At 37.6% G+C, this 17821-nt stretch overlaps 1 protein-coding gene across 5 annotated transcripts in view; it reads left to right on the top strand.

Annotated features, from left to right (window-relative positions):
- The window catches only part of rxraa (retinoid X receptor, alpha a), a 178804-nt gene that overhangs the window by 35874 nt on the left and 125109 nt on the right, over positions 1 to 17821 (top strand). For all 5 annotated transcript variants that reach the window (XM_057818139.1, XM_057818142.1, XM_057818140.1 and 2 more), the window contains exon 2: positions 7549 to 7662. In XM_057818139.1, the coding sequence (XP_057674122.1) occupies positions 7549 to 7662 (114 nt within the window). The remainder of the gene's footprint in view (positions 1 to 7548; positions 7663 to 17821) is intronic.

Here is a 17821-nt window from a genome sequence, read left to right as displayed (position 1 = left end):
GATCACCTGATCTTTTGAGCTATAAGTTTTTGATTGATGAAATTTAAGCTTCAGACACTTCACCTCTTATTTAAGTTAAACAAATCGGAGCTGTAATGCCTTAAGATTGAATGCACAGAGAACTTGTTTGAGAAATGTTTGAAGATACAAAATGTTAACATGTATCCATGAATATAATGCATTTGTATCAATTTACTCTCACAATTCTAGTTCGCGCCCGTAAAAGTTGATAACTTACATTTGAATATTTATAATTTAATATTTATAAACTGCTACATACTTGAGTGGGTTACTGAACAGGAAAAGTGTTTATCTTCATCACTTGCAAATTCCCCATGACAAGAATTTACAGTATATACTGGGGGTGTGAATCGAACTCAAAAAACGGTCCGATTCATAACTACATTCACAGGCTACGATCCAATTCAGGGATAATTAATGAAAAGAATTTGAACCGATTCGAACCGATTCAACTCAATTCAAAGTGACAGCGTGAGCGTCAAAGTGTGAGTAAATTATATGACTGTAATGGAGAATGATTAAAAGTATGCCGTTAAAGGTGATGCAATGAAAAATGTGGGTATGCCTAAATTTTGTGCTGGTTCACCTAAAGAAAAAATGTTAGGCGCACCAGAAGCCCTGGCAATATACTGTATATCACAATGCTATTTTTTCCCCCCAATATCATTAAGGCATTATCTATCTATCTATCTATCTATCTATCTATCTATCTATCTATCTATCTATCTATCTATCTATCTATCTATCTATCTATCTATCTATCTATCTATCTATCTATGCATGCATGCATGCATGCATGCATGCATGCATACATACATACATATACTTTTTAAGGGCTAAAAAGTAACAAAATAATCCACAAATACAATGGCATTGGCAAAAGATACAAAAAAATATATGTTTTATACTGCGCAGCATTTCTGGAAAAAGTGAAAGAGGAAGTACATTAAAAAGTCAAGTACTCTAACATGTTTGGAACTTTTGTTCTAATACAAACAAAGAAAACAACTTTTTTCTGGCCTCGGATCAGGACCTGGTATCAACAGATTCCTTAAAATCAGGTGACTCGGATTCATGTGCAAAAATATGCGATCGGGACATCCTTAGTATATACAGTACTTTTTGTTAATGAGTCTATTTGTAACCCAGTTTATCATATGTTCTCGCAGTAACTTGTTTTATGCTTGGTTTGACTACTTAGAAATCTTCAATGTAAAAATCATTCAAGGTAGAGAAAGCTGATGAATGTACTATTCATTGAACCAATTTTAGTAATCACGATTGTGGCATTCCCGGTAGAAATCTGTATAATGGCTGTTTTGTTGTTTTTGTGATATGACTGTCCAGGCTTTACTTTGAATTGGATAAATGGATGTAGCGGGGGGATTGCGTTAGGCTCTATTCAACCTAAATAATGCGTCACATCAATGTTGTGGTGATACAGATTGCTTACAGAAATAAAAATAAATAAATAATAATAATTGCAATGTTTCTGACAATGGATATTCCGTTTTGCGATTCATACTTTTTAATTTTAAATGCATAAAGCCAGAATTCTGAATGAAACAAGCCATTATTTTTACAACTAAATACCAAGTATTTAGTTGGGGTTTTTCTTTACTTTTTTCTGAGCATCGATACTGTAGATCAGGGGTCGGGAACCTTTTTGGATAAGAGAGCCATCAACACCACATATTTTTAAATGTAATTCTGTGAGAGCCATACAATATGTTTCAAACTAAAAAAATACAAGTAATATGTGCATTTTATGTAATTTCAACACTTTTAAAGTACAATAAGTCTCTGAATTCTTTTAAATAACTTATATAAATAATAATGATTAAAATAAGTAATAAATAATAATTAAATAATATTAAAATTGTTATTTTAATATTTTGTTGTGTCCACAGATAGATTCACCCTGTTTAAAATATTTCACCTTATTTTGTTTTTCAGCCTGAAAAGACTGTTGTACTTACGGTTTTGAACCAGCAGAGGGCAGCGTTCGCATTTTAGAGTGAATAAGAAATGAGCTGTCTCAAGCTGGACGTCGTTCAAAGTATTTTTTTTTTCTTGTTTCAGGTGACTAAAAAAGCGCCAAATGTATGAGCTCGTTGAGCTTACTAAACACTAGTGGTAGTGTGCTGTGGCAACTCATTGTGTGTGTGTGTGTAAAGCCTGAGTTATGCTTCTGCGTTGAGGTGACGGTGTAGCAACTACGGCATCAATGAGCATTTGATAGTTCTGCGGCAAGGGGACGCGTTGCTATGTAATTCACCGCCAAGCCACAAGAGAGGTGTGGCATTGATTTTGTACGGTTTTGAGGGACTCTTGTTGACTTCCTGTAGTTCTCTTCCTGTTACACAAATATGCCAACAGAGATGGAACGCTTGAATATGGATCTTTATCCCATCAACATTGAACAACAAATGTTGATCATACAAATGTTGTGGCGCAGGCGAAGCAGAAGAAGTTTGCCGAGGTGGTTGTTAGCGCAAGAATGTTTGTAAATGGAGATGTTTTCGTGCTGAACTGGAAACTACAGTCTAAGTGGACCAATCACAGTCCATTTGCGTTACGTGTCCATGTGTTGCAGTGACTCATAGTCAAAATTTTGTGGAGCTGCACATCAGGCTACGGCGGAAGGTAGTAAATCGGGTCTGCATTGACGGCGTAGGTCTGCCGCAGAGCATGACTCAGTTACGTGTTCTAAGCAGCGTGAGCGCATTTGAGTGGACTGACTCAATGAAGCATTTAATAAAGACAAGTATTTTTCTACGTTATTCTTGTTTAAAAATAATTCAGTTGAACTCTAACATGTTTAAAACTATTTATTTATTTATATTCTTTTTAAAACTTTTTTTTCCCCGGTATTGGATCAGGAATCAATCAAAATCAGGTGACTCGGACTCGGGTGCAAAAATATGTGATCGGGACATCCTTTAAACAAACCATTCAAATCTGCCAGACCGCTAGAAGGCAACACTGTGTTACTGCAGCTAGCAACAGCCAAATAAAGGTAATATGTTGCCATAGAGGCCACTCCGGCATGTGGAAGTATCAGCTCTACAATGGTGATGCTATAATGCTAAGGTGGATAACACGGGTTAACTTTTGTGATTTTTGTTTTTTACGGCCTACAACATAGTTGAAAAGGATGAATGGTGAAATGGTCTTTGGTCTCAGGCGTTTTTCATTTCACATTCCTCTCGCCTTTGTCTTAAACAAAATAACTCCTGCATTATAAAACAAAAAAATTGTCGTATAGTGACACATAATACAGTGTATAAGTTGGAATACAAATCATATAACTCACATTTCCATAATATATTTTATCAAACCAAACAGCATGAAACATCAAACCAAACAGCATGAAACAATAAGCAAAACACTCATTCACAGAGTATCTCTAAATGGACCACATTCCAATAATTGTTAACTTTTAGTTCTTTTTTGTATGTGCAAAGTGTTTTTTTTTTTTTTTTTAATTATTTGACTCGAACCGGAGTTAATTAGGTGTATGTTTGAGTGATTTAAGCACATGAAAAAAACAATAATTATCTATCTATTTATCTGTCTGTCTGTCTGTCTGTCTCTCATCTTTCTTCTAATGATCAGAATATAGTATGATGTCAGCAAAAATATTACATCAAAACAAAGTTGCGATGCAGGTGTTTTTTTTAGCCATTCATCAGACTATACAGTCATCAGGTGATCGACGAAAAGAGATTTTTCAGTTTTGGCTGCCATTTAGAGACCAAGGAAACCATGCTGATGCAAAGCATATTATTACAATGAAAAATACAAACATGTTATTGCTTTTTTTTTTAAAATTATTATTAACCTTGTGAGAATTACATACACATATAAGGTGCATATTAGAGAAATGTTGAGTCTCCAGGGATTGTTGTACAGGACAAACAAAAGGAAGAACAAACTTGTTCTTTCAGGCATCTTGTTGCAAGAAGGCTTTCAGGCCAGCTGTGGAATAGTGCCCATGCTGAATGACATTGAAGTTGGAAACTATGGCGATTCAAGGATCCTTTGCTGGCATGTCCTTCTGATATTTTACTCTGGAGTACAATAAGGGAAATAGTTCTTTATTGCACCAGGGAGATACATTAAGGACTGAGTGAACTTTGACCTTGGGCTTGATCCCCTTCACAACACAGTACAGGAACAATCAGCAAGAGAGCTGGGCTGCAATACCTTAAACTCTCATAAATGTCACAGTGTATTTCATTCAAAGAAGAGGTTTGTGGGATCTTGTCAAATCTGAAAGCACTTTCACTAATAATGGTGATGAATGAGTCTATTGCCTGATAATACTTGTAAATATGTTTATTTTATTTATATTATTACTAATTTCTTCCATTTCTTTTATAATCTTGTTATAAAGCCATGACGACTTTAAACGACGTTCAAACCGTACAAAGACAAAGCCACACCCCTCTATGGCTTGGCGGTGAATTACAGAGCAATGCGTTCCCTGACGACCGAATGACTACGACGTCACACCGCCCTCACCGCAGTGCAGAAGCATAATTCAGCCCTTACTTAGAACACTTGTAACAGCAATTTAATGTCACTTTTACTTTTTCACTTAGTAAATGTCAACTTTGTGTTGAAATAACGTTTAAGATAATGTAATCTGTTGTTGTCTTCTTTGGTATTTTCAGACTACCATATGTCTCTGTTGAACAGCACTCATTACAGTGTAAGTCGTTGAAAAAAATGTTTCCAACTTTAATTATGTCAGACCTTTAAGTGCCGCAGGCTGCCCAAAAATACGGCGGAGGAGGCTGAATCATAGACTTCACTATGATAGTGAAGTCTATGGCTGAATCTATTTATTTTTATATGCAGAAATAAGATAATAGGAGTAATGTTGTATGGACAGCAAGAGAAAAGAAAAGTTCAGAAATGAAAATCCCATTGTCCCTTTGCTATGAATAATCTGTGCGTTTGTCTGTCAGCTTGCTTATTGACAAACGTAAGTAATTTTGAATTTATTCTGCATTTATTTTAACAAATATGGACGCATTGTGGTAAACATAGAGCGATTAAACCTTGACTGTATCTATTCTGCCAAGCATCCCTATAGTCATCATTGTTCAGATTTTGGATTGTGAAATGGATGACCATGTCAGTTGGCAGTGGGATATCAGGGAATATGTTGCCCTTTGTTTCACTGGAACTGGCTGATTCATTGAGAGTGGCATGGTACAACTGAATCAGACAACAATTTCTGTACGGGGAATTTATAAGCATGTTTGTTTAAAAACAAAAAAATCAATTATGTTCTTAAACCTGAAAAAGATGGTACTAAAACTGGATGGTATTAAGAACTGGTTGCAATTTGTCCAATCCATGTTTTTCTGTCTCATGTAAAAACAAATTTGCAGGTTTTTCAACGATTCTTCCTGTTTTTCAACATGGATACCCCCATATTTCTCTCTGCAACCCTAAGATGCCTAATATATTTTTGAAAGCGTTATTAAGGTTCGCCAACCTCTTCATTTTTTTTTTTACCTCCTCCATGACAGGGCTGAAGAGCATTTTTACCATCATGGTCCTCTCAAGAGCCCATTCTTTCCTGATTGTGGTTGACATGAGTGCTGAGCGGTTTTGCCACTGGCAATGAGGTTAGAGGCCACTTGGGCAGCTGCAAATGTGAAAGGTTGATTGGGTCAAACTGTCGTATGGTGCTGGCACTATCATGATCTATAGACAAAGGGCCCTGTTAGCCACATATGGCATGCTTTTTCACATGTGTGTTCCTGCTTGGTGATCTGGGGCATATTCCAACAGATTTGGGCAAGAGGCATGATGCATCTTGAATTAGTCGGCAGTCAATCACAGGGCACATTCTAGCTGTGTCCCAGTTCAGGGTCTGTACACTCCGAGTCTGCATTTGAAGCCCAGTTACGTCACAAGACTGCGCGAAGCCCTGTCCCAATTCATTAATACTCAGAGGATGCTGCTCTCACGCACTCAAAATGAGTCCTCTTCGTTGGCTGATTTCAGGCGAATTTGGAAGACACACCATTACAAAAACACCCTGAAAGCCATATCACTGAATGTTTTTCGTGCTGCTGCCACAGCTGGAAAAAATCATCTTGAATAGCGGCATTTACTGGCAACATGACTTACAGTATACAGTGGTACCTCGACATACGATTTTGACTCGACATTTGTTTCTACATCCGTTGACATGCTCTAAATAAGACAATCTATGACAGCACTGCAGTTTCGTTGTTTTACCGCAAGACGGAAACATGGCAGATTTTCTTGTGAGAGAAATCAACATGGGTTCTAACAATGTTGGTGCAGGTGGTGAAAAAAAAGGGGATAAAAAGGTTATGCTTACTGTTTCAATTGACATGAAGATAGATATGATAGAAAAATATGAGTTATGGTAACATTACCAGCTTCGTCAGGTTTCTAATCATTTATTCCATCAACTTGAGAAACACAACATGCCTAGTGTTCCCCGCAGCAAGTAAAGAAAGTGAAACTAAAAAAGCTGTTTCTATCAAGTCAGCCACGCGATGCGTTCAGGTACACTACGCATAGAACCCGGTTTGTTACATTATTACCTGGGTCTTTCCCAAAGGGAAAGCACAGGTTATGTTGTTGTACAACTTTATTACAGGTATTATTATTATTATTGCTATTATAATCTTATTATTCCGATTTTTATTCATAATTTATTGTTTTGCTCTTGTATTTGATATTTGCAATAGTAACAGCAGTATTTATTAAGGATTTAGTGTAGGTTTTTGGGCAGTGGAATCAATTAATGGAATTATAATGTATTCTTATGGGAAAATCCTGCTCGACATACGACCATTTTGGACTTACAAACAAGGTCCTGGAACGAATTAACTTCGTATGTCGAGGTACCACTGTAAATGAAATTTTTCAAATTTCCCATTCGTTTTTATTGTAGGGTTTTTACTTATTTCAACATCCAATGCCATAGTGTATTGACCATAACTCTAAAATTCGAGATAAGATTTGATCGGTTAGTAATGGTGAGCTTATTACTAATAAAATGTTTGCACTTCAGCTGTTGCTTGAAAAGTTGTTGTTTTTTTTTTCTGTATAAAGAAAGTTTACTTCATTTTATATAATCAGGAAATACACTGAAGGCTAGATCGTCCCATTAGGTCACTGGCGAGGAGGATCTTCCTTGAACGGCATCCAGCATTTCCTCCACCATTGGAGTAGGACGCAGCAGAGAAGGGTGTAGAAACTGAGTTGGGACACAGCTACTGTATGTTCATGTCCAAACTCCAGTTACACTTGTGGGCAATTTAGAGACGTCAGTTGAACTGCCATTTACTGATCCAGAGAAAAACAAGCTTTAGGAAAACTCAAATTAGAGCTAAGAATTAAACAATTAAATTAAACCAATGACTGTGAGGTACTGCAAGGTGTGCTGTCCTTCTTGTAGTCATTTTCCATTTCTTAATTTTGCTCAATTGTTTGTTGCTGAGTATCTCTTTTATGATGTTATTACAGGGTTCCTGAAGCCCCAGTGCTCATTAGCCCCTCCGATGCAGCGAGGCCGCTCAAATGATGTTTGTTCCTGTTTCAGCGGCATGTGTTCCCTCCATCAGCGTCGCCTATCCTCAGGTAATGTTGTCTGTCCCCACAAACCTGTTCTACTTGTGTACTTTTTATTTTTAGTATGAAATAGAGGAAATTGCACTTAGTGAACTAACTGACAAATAATATACATATAATTTGTTGGGTTAAAGAATAAATGACACTTTTGGGTCAGCATAATTGTTTAATATTGAAATCAATGGAGCATGTATTTTAAACTATTGTTCACATCGCAGTCTGAAGTGACCCGAGTGGGACACTTTCTTGACGATATGAATGGGCCAAGTCGCATGGAAGCGGCACATTTCAGATTCCATCCAGGTCACCTTCATATGTTTTCTTAAATCCGATTTGTTCCAAATTTTTCAAAATCTGGCAATGGTCTGACTCTCAAGTTTCATTCTAAACAAAATTGTCTGTTTTACATCTAATCAACGAGGATGTTCAGTTTCTGAGGAATATTAAGCCACTGCTGACACATTGATCACTCTCCACCTAAGGTGCGCTTGTGGTGTAATGAAATGTCATGTGACCTGCTGAGTGGGTCTGTTAAGAGGACAAACAGTATGACACGATGAACTCTAATACTGGTATATGAATAGCTAAAAATTTAATTTCAAAACAAATATCACACAATAATATGTAAATATTTTCAAGTCATGCTCAGGGTTCAATATTTATATGAAATTGTTACAGATTAAATTAAACCATATTTCATGATGTAACACTATCAACTATATAAACACTTTTTGACAGCTACAACATTTTAATTTTAAACTTTTTACAACATTTTCCGTAGAAACACAAAAAATATACTGTATTTTGGTGCAATGAATTTGTGGCAAACAACAAATGATAATATTTTTGGTCGGTTACCTTGCTCAGACAGCATGCTCAATTTTCAGTCCCGTAACCGTTCGTAACCGTTGGCTTTCTTTGCTCCCTCTTAGTAGGTAGTGTCAGTGGGAAAAGTCTGAAAGTGCCCTGATATAATATATCTTGTTGAAAATGTAAAAAAAAAAAAAAAAAAAAAAAAAGAAATGCCGACACAGTTGAAGGTGCCGCATGTGTTGTGACAAAAGTTTTGACTTGTTTTTATGTATGTCAGTCAAAAGCCAGATGTTCATTTAGACACATTCATTAAAACTGTTCAAATACATTTGAATGTAGCTCTGTAAAATAAATACAATTTAGTAGACTTATATTATTCATTATCCTAGTATGCATGACTGCTTTTTGGAGAAAAAAACAAACTCTTTTCTATCATTACAACGTGTTTATTTTGGCTACCCATGACGCATTGCTACCCTAGCTTAACTTTCCAACCCAAGTGTAGTTCATATGAGAATGCTGAACAGACAAAACAAAATGGATGTGCTGTGCAGAGCATAGGGAAATCACCACAAGTATCTTTGTGCTGCAATTGTGTTCGTGGGCTTCAGGTTTTACAATAGAATATACAACGTACAAATTATCTGTATATTTTCAAGACACATCAGATATAACAACAATAAGAAGTATTCAACCCAGCAGAAAGAATTTGGTCTGCGAAAACCATTGTATTTTGTCATGACTTGTTTGCACTTTTCACTGAGAGACTTCGGTACAAATGAAAAAAAAAAATGCAAATGTGAACCCTGAGCGAACTAGTCCAAATGTGCACACAGTATATCCTTTTTCACTTTGATCTGGACTACTGAATTGCAAATGTGAACACAGTTGAGGTACCAAATACCTATGTTAAGTGAAATGTATTTTATATACAGTACATAATATATATACAGTGGTATGAAAAAATATCTGAACCTTTTGAATTTTCTCATATTTCTGCATAAAATCACCATCAAATGTGATCTGATCTTTGTCAAAATCACACAGATGACAATAAAGTGTCTGCTTTAACTAAAACCACCCAAAGATTTATGGGTTTTCATATTTTAATGAGGATAGAATGCAAACAATGACAAAAGGGGGACAAATATGTAAGTGAACCCTCTGCCTAAGAAACCAATTTTCATCAAACATTTTAAGTCAAGTGTGTGTGCCCAACCACTGATGAGTGGTTTAAAGCTGCCCTGCCTACTATAAAACACACACCTGGTAAGAAATGTCTTGATGAGAAGCACTGTCTGATGTGCATCATGGCTCCGTCAAAAGAGCTGTCTGAAGACCTGCAATCAAAGATTGTTGTTTGTATAAAGATGGGAAAGTATAAAAAAACTATCTCTGAAAGGCTGGATGTTCATCAATTGACGGTGAGAGGAGTTGTCTACAAATGGAAAGAGTTTGGCACTGTTGCTTCTCTCCCAAGGAGTGGCCGTCCACCGAGTTCAGTGCAGAATACTCAGAGAGGTAAAAAAGAAAACACTGGCACAGTCCAGTATCTCTGTACACACATCAACTATATGTAAAACTATGGCCAAGAATGGTGTTCATGGGAGGACTCCATGGAGGAAGCCACTGCTGTCTAAAAAAAAATATTGTTGCTCGTTTAATGTTTGCAAAAAGGCACTTGGACACTCCACAGAAGTTTTGGCAAAATATTTTGTGGACTGATGAAACCAAAGTTGAATTGTTTGGGAGTAACACACAACGCCATGTGTGGAGGAAAAATGGAACAGGTCACCAACATCAACACCTAAACCCCACCATGAAGCATGGTGGAGGGAGCATCATGATTTGGGGCTGTTTTGCTGCCTCAGGGCCTGGACAACTTGCAATATTTAATGGGAGAATGAATTTTAAAGTTTATCAGAATGTTTTACAGGAAGACCTGAGGCCGTCTGTCAGACAGTTTAAGCTAAAAAGAGGATGGATGCTGCAACAAGACAATGATCCAAAACACATAAGTAAATCAACTTCAGAATTGTTTCAGAAGAACAAAATATATGTTCTGGAGTGGCCAAGTCAGAGTCCAGACTTGAACCCCATTGCGATGCTCTGGCATGACCTAAAAACAGCAATTTATGCCAGACATCCCAGGAATCTGACTGAACTACAGCAGTTTTGTAGAAAAGAATGGGCCAAGATTAGTCCTGATTGATGTGCCAGACTGCAGCTACAGGAAGCGTCAGGTTGAAGTTATTGCTGCCAAAGGGGGAGCAACAAAATCTTAAATGTGATGGTTTACTTACTTATTTTCCCCCCTTCTTTTATTGTTTACATACTATCCTCATTAAAATATGAAAACCTATACATTTTTGGGTGGTTTTAGCTAAAGCAGACACTGTTTTTTCATCTGTGTTATTTTGACAAATATCATTTGATGGGGATTTTATGCAGAAATGTGTGAAAATCCAAAAGGTTCAGATACTTTTTCATAGCACTGTATCTGTTCTTTTCTAATGGAGTAGTGTGAGCAAGAACTTTATGCCTTCTTAGTTTACTATTAAACTGTATTCGTGGTTGCAACAGTTTTCACTGTCACCTCCTACGGTAACATTTTGTTTCCTGCACAATTGGAAGCATATGGATGTGTATTAGATTCACAGAGGTCCAAATCCTTTTATATTGTGTCAGTCTCATTGTACTTGAGGGTTTGTTTGAGCCACCTTAGGCCTTGGTCGGACTAGAAGACTTTTTGACCCATAATTGACCAAATTCGCTATTGTGAACCATAATCCAGATCGGGCCAGGACCAAGTTTGTCGATAACAAAACTCAGTTTAGTGTAACATAATCCGCAATCAACAATATAGCAATTGAGAAGTTTAATGAAGCAAATAGGGCTGCAGCTATCGAATATTTTAGTAATCGAGTAATCGACTGAAAATTCTATTGATTAATCGAGTAATCAGATAAAGCATTTTTTTTTAGGTAAAGAGCAATTATAAATATACATGAGAAAAAAATACATTTAATCTAATATTGAACCATTTTCAGTCAATCAGTGTCTTTATTTTCGATGTACATTGTTGAAAACAGCCAACAATTGCATCTCAGATGTGACTAGAAAAAAAATTCGCTGCTTTCAATCAAAAAACTTCTAGGTCTTAGAGAAAAAAAACATATTTCTTACCTAAAAATGTAATTATGCTTGATAACACTCATCACTTGAAAGCTACGCGTTTTTCCCACGTTTCATTTGAATTTCCATTTGTGTCAAGCTATGTTTAAGTTCTAGTTAAGTTTTAAGTTAGTCAAAACTGTAAGTACTGATAGGATTTTGAGTTTTTGCAGTGTTAAAAATAAATGTATAATACCTGCTGTATTGGAGCACATTAGGGACCAGTGCTACTTGGTGTTTTATTCACCGATGACTACTGAGCTAAAACTGACAGTTAGCTTTATTATGTTTTAATTTTACACCCTCATCACTCTACAGCGCTGTGCTTTTACAGATTAAATAAAGCCTGTATCTAAGACACATTAGCCATGCATCGACAGTGGTCATAATCAATAGAAACATAGCCCTCTGAAGGGCTAACGTTACGTGAGCGAGTGACAGTAACGTTGCTGTATATTCAGTAGCGCTGAGAAGTCTACTGCTTAAAGATGGCGGTTGTTTACTAACGCTGCCCAGACGCGGCCGAGTCTGTCATTTCGCATCTAGTCCTAAATGCATGCGATATCTATGAGACGCTTCGGACACTACCTGCTACCACACTAGCATCATGCGGGTGTAGTTTTTAGCAACGTTGGCGTAGTTTGTAGCGGCTGTCGGCTGCAGTAAGTTTTTTTTTTAATTGCTTCTTCCTCTACGCATGTCACGTCAGCGCGTTGTCCCGCATTAAAAGTAGTCCAGGCAAAACGTGATGCTTAGAGCTGGCAAAATTAAACGATTCCTCGAGGTGAATAAAATTACTCGGAGCAGTTTTTAAACTCGAGTTGCTCGAGTATTCGTTTCAGCTCTAGAAGCAATAGTAAGTCATTCATATTTAATTTTGGGGATATATTCACTGTAGCCTGGCACATCATTGAGAACCCTTCACTTTTAGCACCTTAGGTTTTGATGTAGGGAGTGACGTTTATCATGAATGTGTAACATTAGGTTGTCTGCATGCTTAAAGTATTGAAATTTTGTAAATATTACTTCAAGATGTTGTTGAAGAATGGATGTCCTGAACAGTCCTCTTCGGAGCACCCTTGAATGACATGTTATACGTTGTATGTGTGTTTTTTTTTTTTTTCTTCATATTTGTGACCTTTTTTAAAGCACGAAACCTTACAATCAAAACTTTTCTCGGCATGCTGTTGTATTTTGCTTCATTGGTAAATTTCATTCGGTAGCTTTGACAACATGTTTTATGGCTCCACCTCCCCAGACAGAATTATTTGACACAATTATCAAAAGAATATTAAAAGAAAAGATGAATGAAAAGTTGTAATTGTAAATGGTAAATGGAGAGTACTTACTAGTATATAGCGCATTTATCTACATTGTTACAATGCTCAAAGCGCTTTACATTATCACACATTTACCATTTCACACACACATTCACACACACACCAATGGTGTTGCTGCCATGCAAGGCGCTGCCAACCCATTGGTGGCAAATTTGGGTTCAGTGCCTTGCCCAAGGGCATTTCAACAGTGGGCATTCGTAGCTGGGAATCAAACCACTGACCCTTCGGTCCCAGGACAACTCTATCTACTAATTGCGCCACGGCCGCCATGTATTCTATGTTGTCTGAGTTGCAGGGTTTTATGGCAGGCAGTAAGTGCCATGTGAGCGAGTATTTTTTTTCAGTAGTCTGTTCCAGGGCATACACTGAAAAGACAAACTCAGAAGTCGGAAAAAATATTCCTTTACCATTTTTTAATGTAATCGTTTTAAAAGGTGATGTTGAAGCATGATATTTGGTGTGCAAAATGCTTATCGAAAAATGGAGGGCTCTTGTAGAGAAACTCAGAAAGTGAAGTAAAGGAACTGGAGGTGGATAACCTCTGTGAAGTCCAAACTATATCGACCCTGTAATAATCATGGGTCTAAGTATGGAAAGTGTTTCTATAAATCCTAGTTTGAGTGATTGTCCTCCAATCTCAACATTTCAGTCCCCCAATTTCAACCACAATGACAAGCTGCTGTGAGAGGCATGTGGTGGTGACCTAGCAGAAGGTTTCTGGGAAGGCTTGCATGCCTCGCCCCAGGAGCCGGTTTCAGCAGTGATATGTTGAACTCCACGCTGTACACTGATGTGGCTAAGCTCTGGTTTCAGAGGTTTTACATTATTTCGGCTTTGTAATAACAAACTCACTGGAAAGTAACCGTGGGAAACAAGACATTTTTGGATTTTACTCTATGCAGAATCATTTGAAAAAAGTAGTGATAATCCATTGTCTTTTTTCCGCAAGAAAAATGAGTCAGTTTTTTTGCAATTGTGTTGAATACGGTGAGCGAGAGGGATGACGTAAAAAAAGACGACAATAAAAACAGGGCTTCTTAAAAGTGCTCACAATGAAGGCCTTGTACTCTGATTTGGTCTGTCCTCATCGAGCTGAGTGGAGGAATGGAAAAGATTATCCGCAGGAATGTCTGGGGTGCCCTCAAACAGAGCGGGCCGCATGACTGGCCAATAGGAAAGAGGCCTGCAGAGCGGCAGGCTAATTTTTTCCTGATGAACTCAGCCGCCTGCTCCACAATGCAGTATGATTGCCAGGGTTGAATTCACATATGGTCCCTGTTTGGAGGGTCCAACTGACAGAATCAATTCTGCCTGGAGAGAAAAGTGAGGGAGGGGGTGTTGGGTGTACAAGATTATTACTGCCTCCTTTTTATTTATCTATTTTTTTGCTTTCATTAACCTTGGTTTTGGACTGTCCACAGACATTTACCAACACAATTTGACTGTCCTCCTGTTTCTCACATTTTCATTACCAATCATTTGCATTTGGATTTATTACTTGTTTTCGTGTAAGTAATAAATTTGCACAACGATAAATTTTTGCAGCTTTTTGATGCACTGTTTTTCTCAAAGCATCTCACTTAATTGGGATCTCACACCTTCAGTGTTGTATAACCAAGCTTTGTAAAGCCATGCTTATGGTTTTTCCACATTAGCATCAATGCACTCGTAGCATACAGGTGGAGGGCCGTTTTAAGTAGGCAGCATGTGTTTGTAAACTTTGTGTTCATACAGCAAGATTTGAGACCAGGGGTTGGAGGAGGAGGGGATTGAAGGAAAGCTTGGGGGAAAGATTGCATGAGGTTAGTGGCTCCCATCTCCTCATATTTCCCATTGCAGGGTCCTACTGAGGTGATGAGGGTCACTGAGAGGGGCCTCGTTAGCCTCAATGTGCTCCATGCAGCTTGCGCTCCCTAATTGGTTGGCCTGAGTCATTGCTCCCTGGTCACTTCCTGCCAGGTCATAAGCCAAAGGGGCTGGAGAATGCTTGGCTGGAGATTATGGGCTCGAGCCCCAATTATCGGCATGCAGTGCAAACTGTTTTGATGCGAAATGTCCAACCACCATATCTCATACTTTTTAATGATTGGGAGCCTACCTCATACCAGAGGGCGGAGCGTCATCACTGGCACAACAACAGGAAAGTGTAATTTTATATTTTGAATAAGCAGTATTGGGAAAGTTCATTTTCTACATGAACTAGTTCAAATTGCAGTTCACAACTGTTCAGTTCATCGTTCATAATTCAAAATTTTAAACTAAACTTCATAGTTAAAAAAATTAAAAAAAAAGAACCTTCATAGTTCTTTCTTCTCCAATAATTATTTACAGAGTCAATATAGAACCAACAGACAGCAATTATTTTATCCACTTAAACACTGAAACTGTGTCAGATTCATCTTCACATTCAATTCCAAATCCACGTCGATACTTAAATGTTGGGACTGGGCCAGTGTTCTGTCAGATTTTGTAACCTATCAGAAATTGCAAGTTTGGGGTTCTGCACATGCGCGTAACATTACAAACATCCACGAATGCAGCGATTCCAAAGTAAACACCAAGAACCTTCTATAAAGGAATATGTACTTACGTTTGATCATGGAGGCACACGAAGGAAAGTTATCTTCAAATCCTGCCATTTGGCTGTACTCAACTGCACACCGCTTTCTCACTGCGTCTTCCCCGTGCCGTTATGCATTTATTTACGCCATATACTTGTTGCAGAAAATGTTTATGATGTCACTTAGTTATTTACCATCGGTGGATAATATTTAGAGACAACTGAATGTAAAAGGATGGTTATTTGGCGCCATAAAAGCTTCGTGGGGAAAAGCTGCCATATTTGCTAGAACAACATAGCTGTGACAGCCTCAAGCAACTTGAGTTGCCAGGTTGAATAGTTTTCCGCTATTAAGGTTTTTTTTGTGTGTGTGTGTGTGTTTTTAGCCTATGGTTTTATCTGCAGTTTTGTCGGAAAGGCTCTAACTCTGAGCTTTTATATATATACTGACTACGTGTCCCGTGATCACCCTGGGTTCACCCGGGATCCAATGGGGTATATCACTGTTCTGTTATATGATATCTATTGAGATGTGCGCGAGAGTTACGGTGAATGAAAAAAAAAGTGTTGACATCAGAAACACCTCTGTAGTCGAGTTTGTTCAATGCTGCACAACACTAGTACTTGACAATGAACGAAGTTATGAACGCTGCTCACAATCGCTAGAATGAGAGCATTCACATGAACATTTATGAAACAAAAACATTATGCGTTTAGTTCACGTTTGCCCAAAATATGAAAGTGTTCAATGAACTATCGTTCATTGAACGCTTTCATGCACAACACTGTCAGCAGATATTGAGAAATGTTATGGTTTTGGTTTCTTCCCCATTTCCATTCACGTTGCTGCTTTTGCATATACAGGCAAACATGTCTTTTATTAAAACTAGTATAATGCTCACAATGCCTTGATTCATGTCCTAATTGTCCCTTTTTTCAAATTTGGATTATTTATCATTGATTTTCTTACCATTCAAAATTACATTTAATAAAAAGGAAACAAATACGTCATTTAAAAAAAAAAATAATTGCAATGTTTGGGCCAATACTTGTTTGTCACTTGCCTTTTTGTGGTTGGCCAGTAACATTTTGCTGGAATGCTAGGCAACATATTTATTTATTTATTTAAATTGCCATGTTTAATTTAAAATTTAAAGTTAACAAGATGCCACCACAGTTATCTAACCAATCAAATATCTTTGCAGTTGTGCTTCCTTCCCTATTCTGTCCAAGGTAGAGTGATGGAATCCCCGTAATCTTTGTCAATCTTGTTTGCCAGTGAGATTTTCCCTTGTTACATAGGGTCTTAGTGGCCAGCTGACCCTTTACTACAGCTTGGGTGCATCTGCAGAGGTGAAGGTCTCCCTCCTTGCAGAGAGTGATGGCAGTCATCCACTGTGGGTCACTAGAAATCATAGTGACTAATCCTTTGATAACTCCCTGAGCCTATAATCCCCTTGCAGCACCATCACAGTGAAATGCTATCTCATTGTTGCAGCTCAAATCCAGAGCAGGGCGAGGGCAGTAGACTGCTGTGGACACAAGGGACGGACAGGAGCGTATGCTATCTCTCTGCTATCATGCAGTTATAGATATCTTATCTGCCTAATATATACTGTTTGAAATTTGAACACATCTGAAATTATCAGTGGCGATTACAAATATTTGAATACAGATGACATTTATAAAGGAAGTATTTGGATTAATTAACATTTAATTAATGGGGGAAAAAATATGAGGTACTTTTGATATACTATCTGCATCATTTCCACCATTAAACTGTCACTTTGGTGATTGACCCTTATATTTATTTAGAAGTAGCTCACATGTCATACAGTATATTCTCGCAGAGGCAATTTATGCAAATGAATGAATTTCTTGAAACAGATTCACACTCATTGAGTTGAACTTGACCCCTCTAGAGATTTTTAACGTGCAGCAGTTGACACTTACGTCTAAAAAGGGTGGAAAAGAAACTGCATTTTTTATTCACATAAATTAAAAATGAATAAGCAAGTTCCTATTCTTCAAGCCCCATGTTGCTTAACACAGAACAATATGCTAATCACTGTGAAGTGTGATATGGCCCTGAAATATATTAGCTAATTAGGTGAAAATGTTGCCCATGTCTGGATGATTTCACTGTCATTGACTGTTAATAGAATAATGATAAAATCACATGCTGTGTTTCCACTTTGCTTTGATGACCGCTTAAACTTGAACCCAAGTGCCATGTTTATATCCGAAAAGCTGACTAAGTGTTAAAAGGCAGTGGCCTCCT

The sequence above is a fragment of the Corythoichthys intestinalis genome, chromosome 17, assembly GCF_030265065.1.
Source record: "Corythoichthys intestinalis isolate RoL2023-P3 chromosome 17, ASM3026506v1, whole genome shotgun sequence".
Taxonomy (NCBI): Eukaryota; Metazoa; Chordata; class Actinopteri; order Syngnathiformes; family Syngnathidae; genus Corythoichthys; species Corythoichthys intestinalis.
The sequence above is the reverse complement of the archived record's forward strand: the minus strand, read 5'-3'. Positions and strand labels throughout refer to the sequence as shown.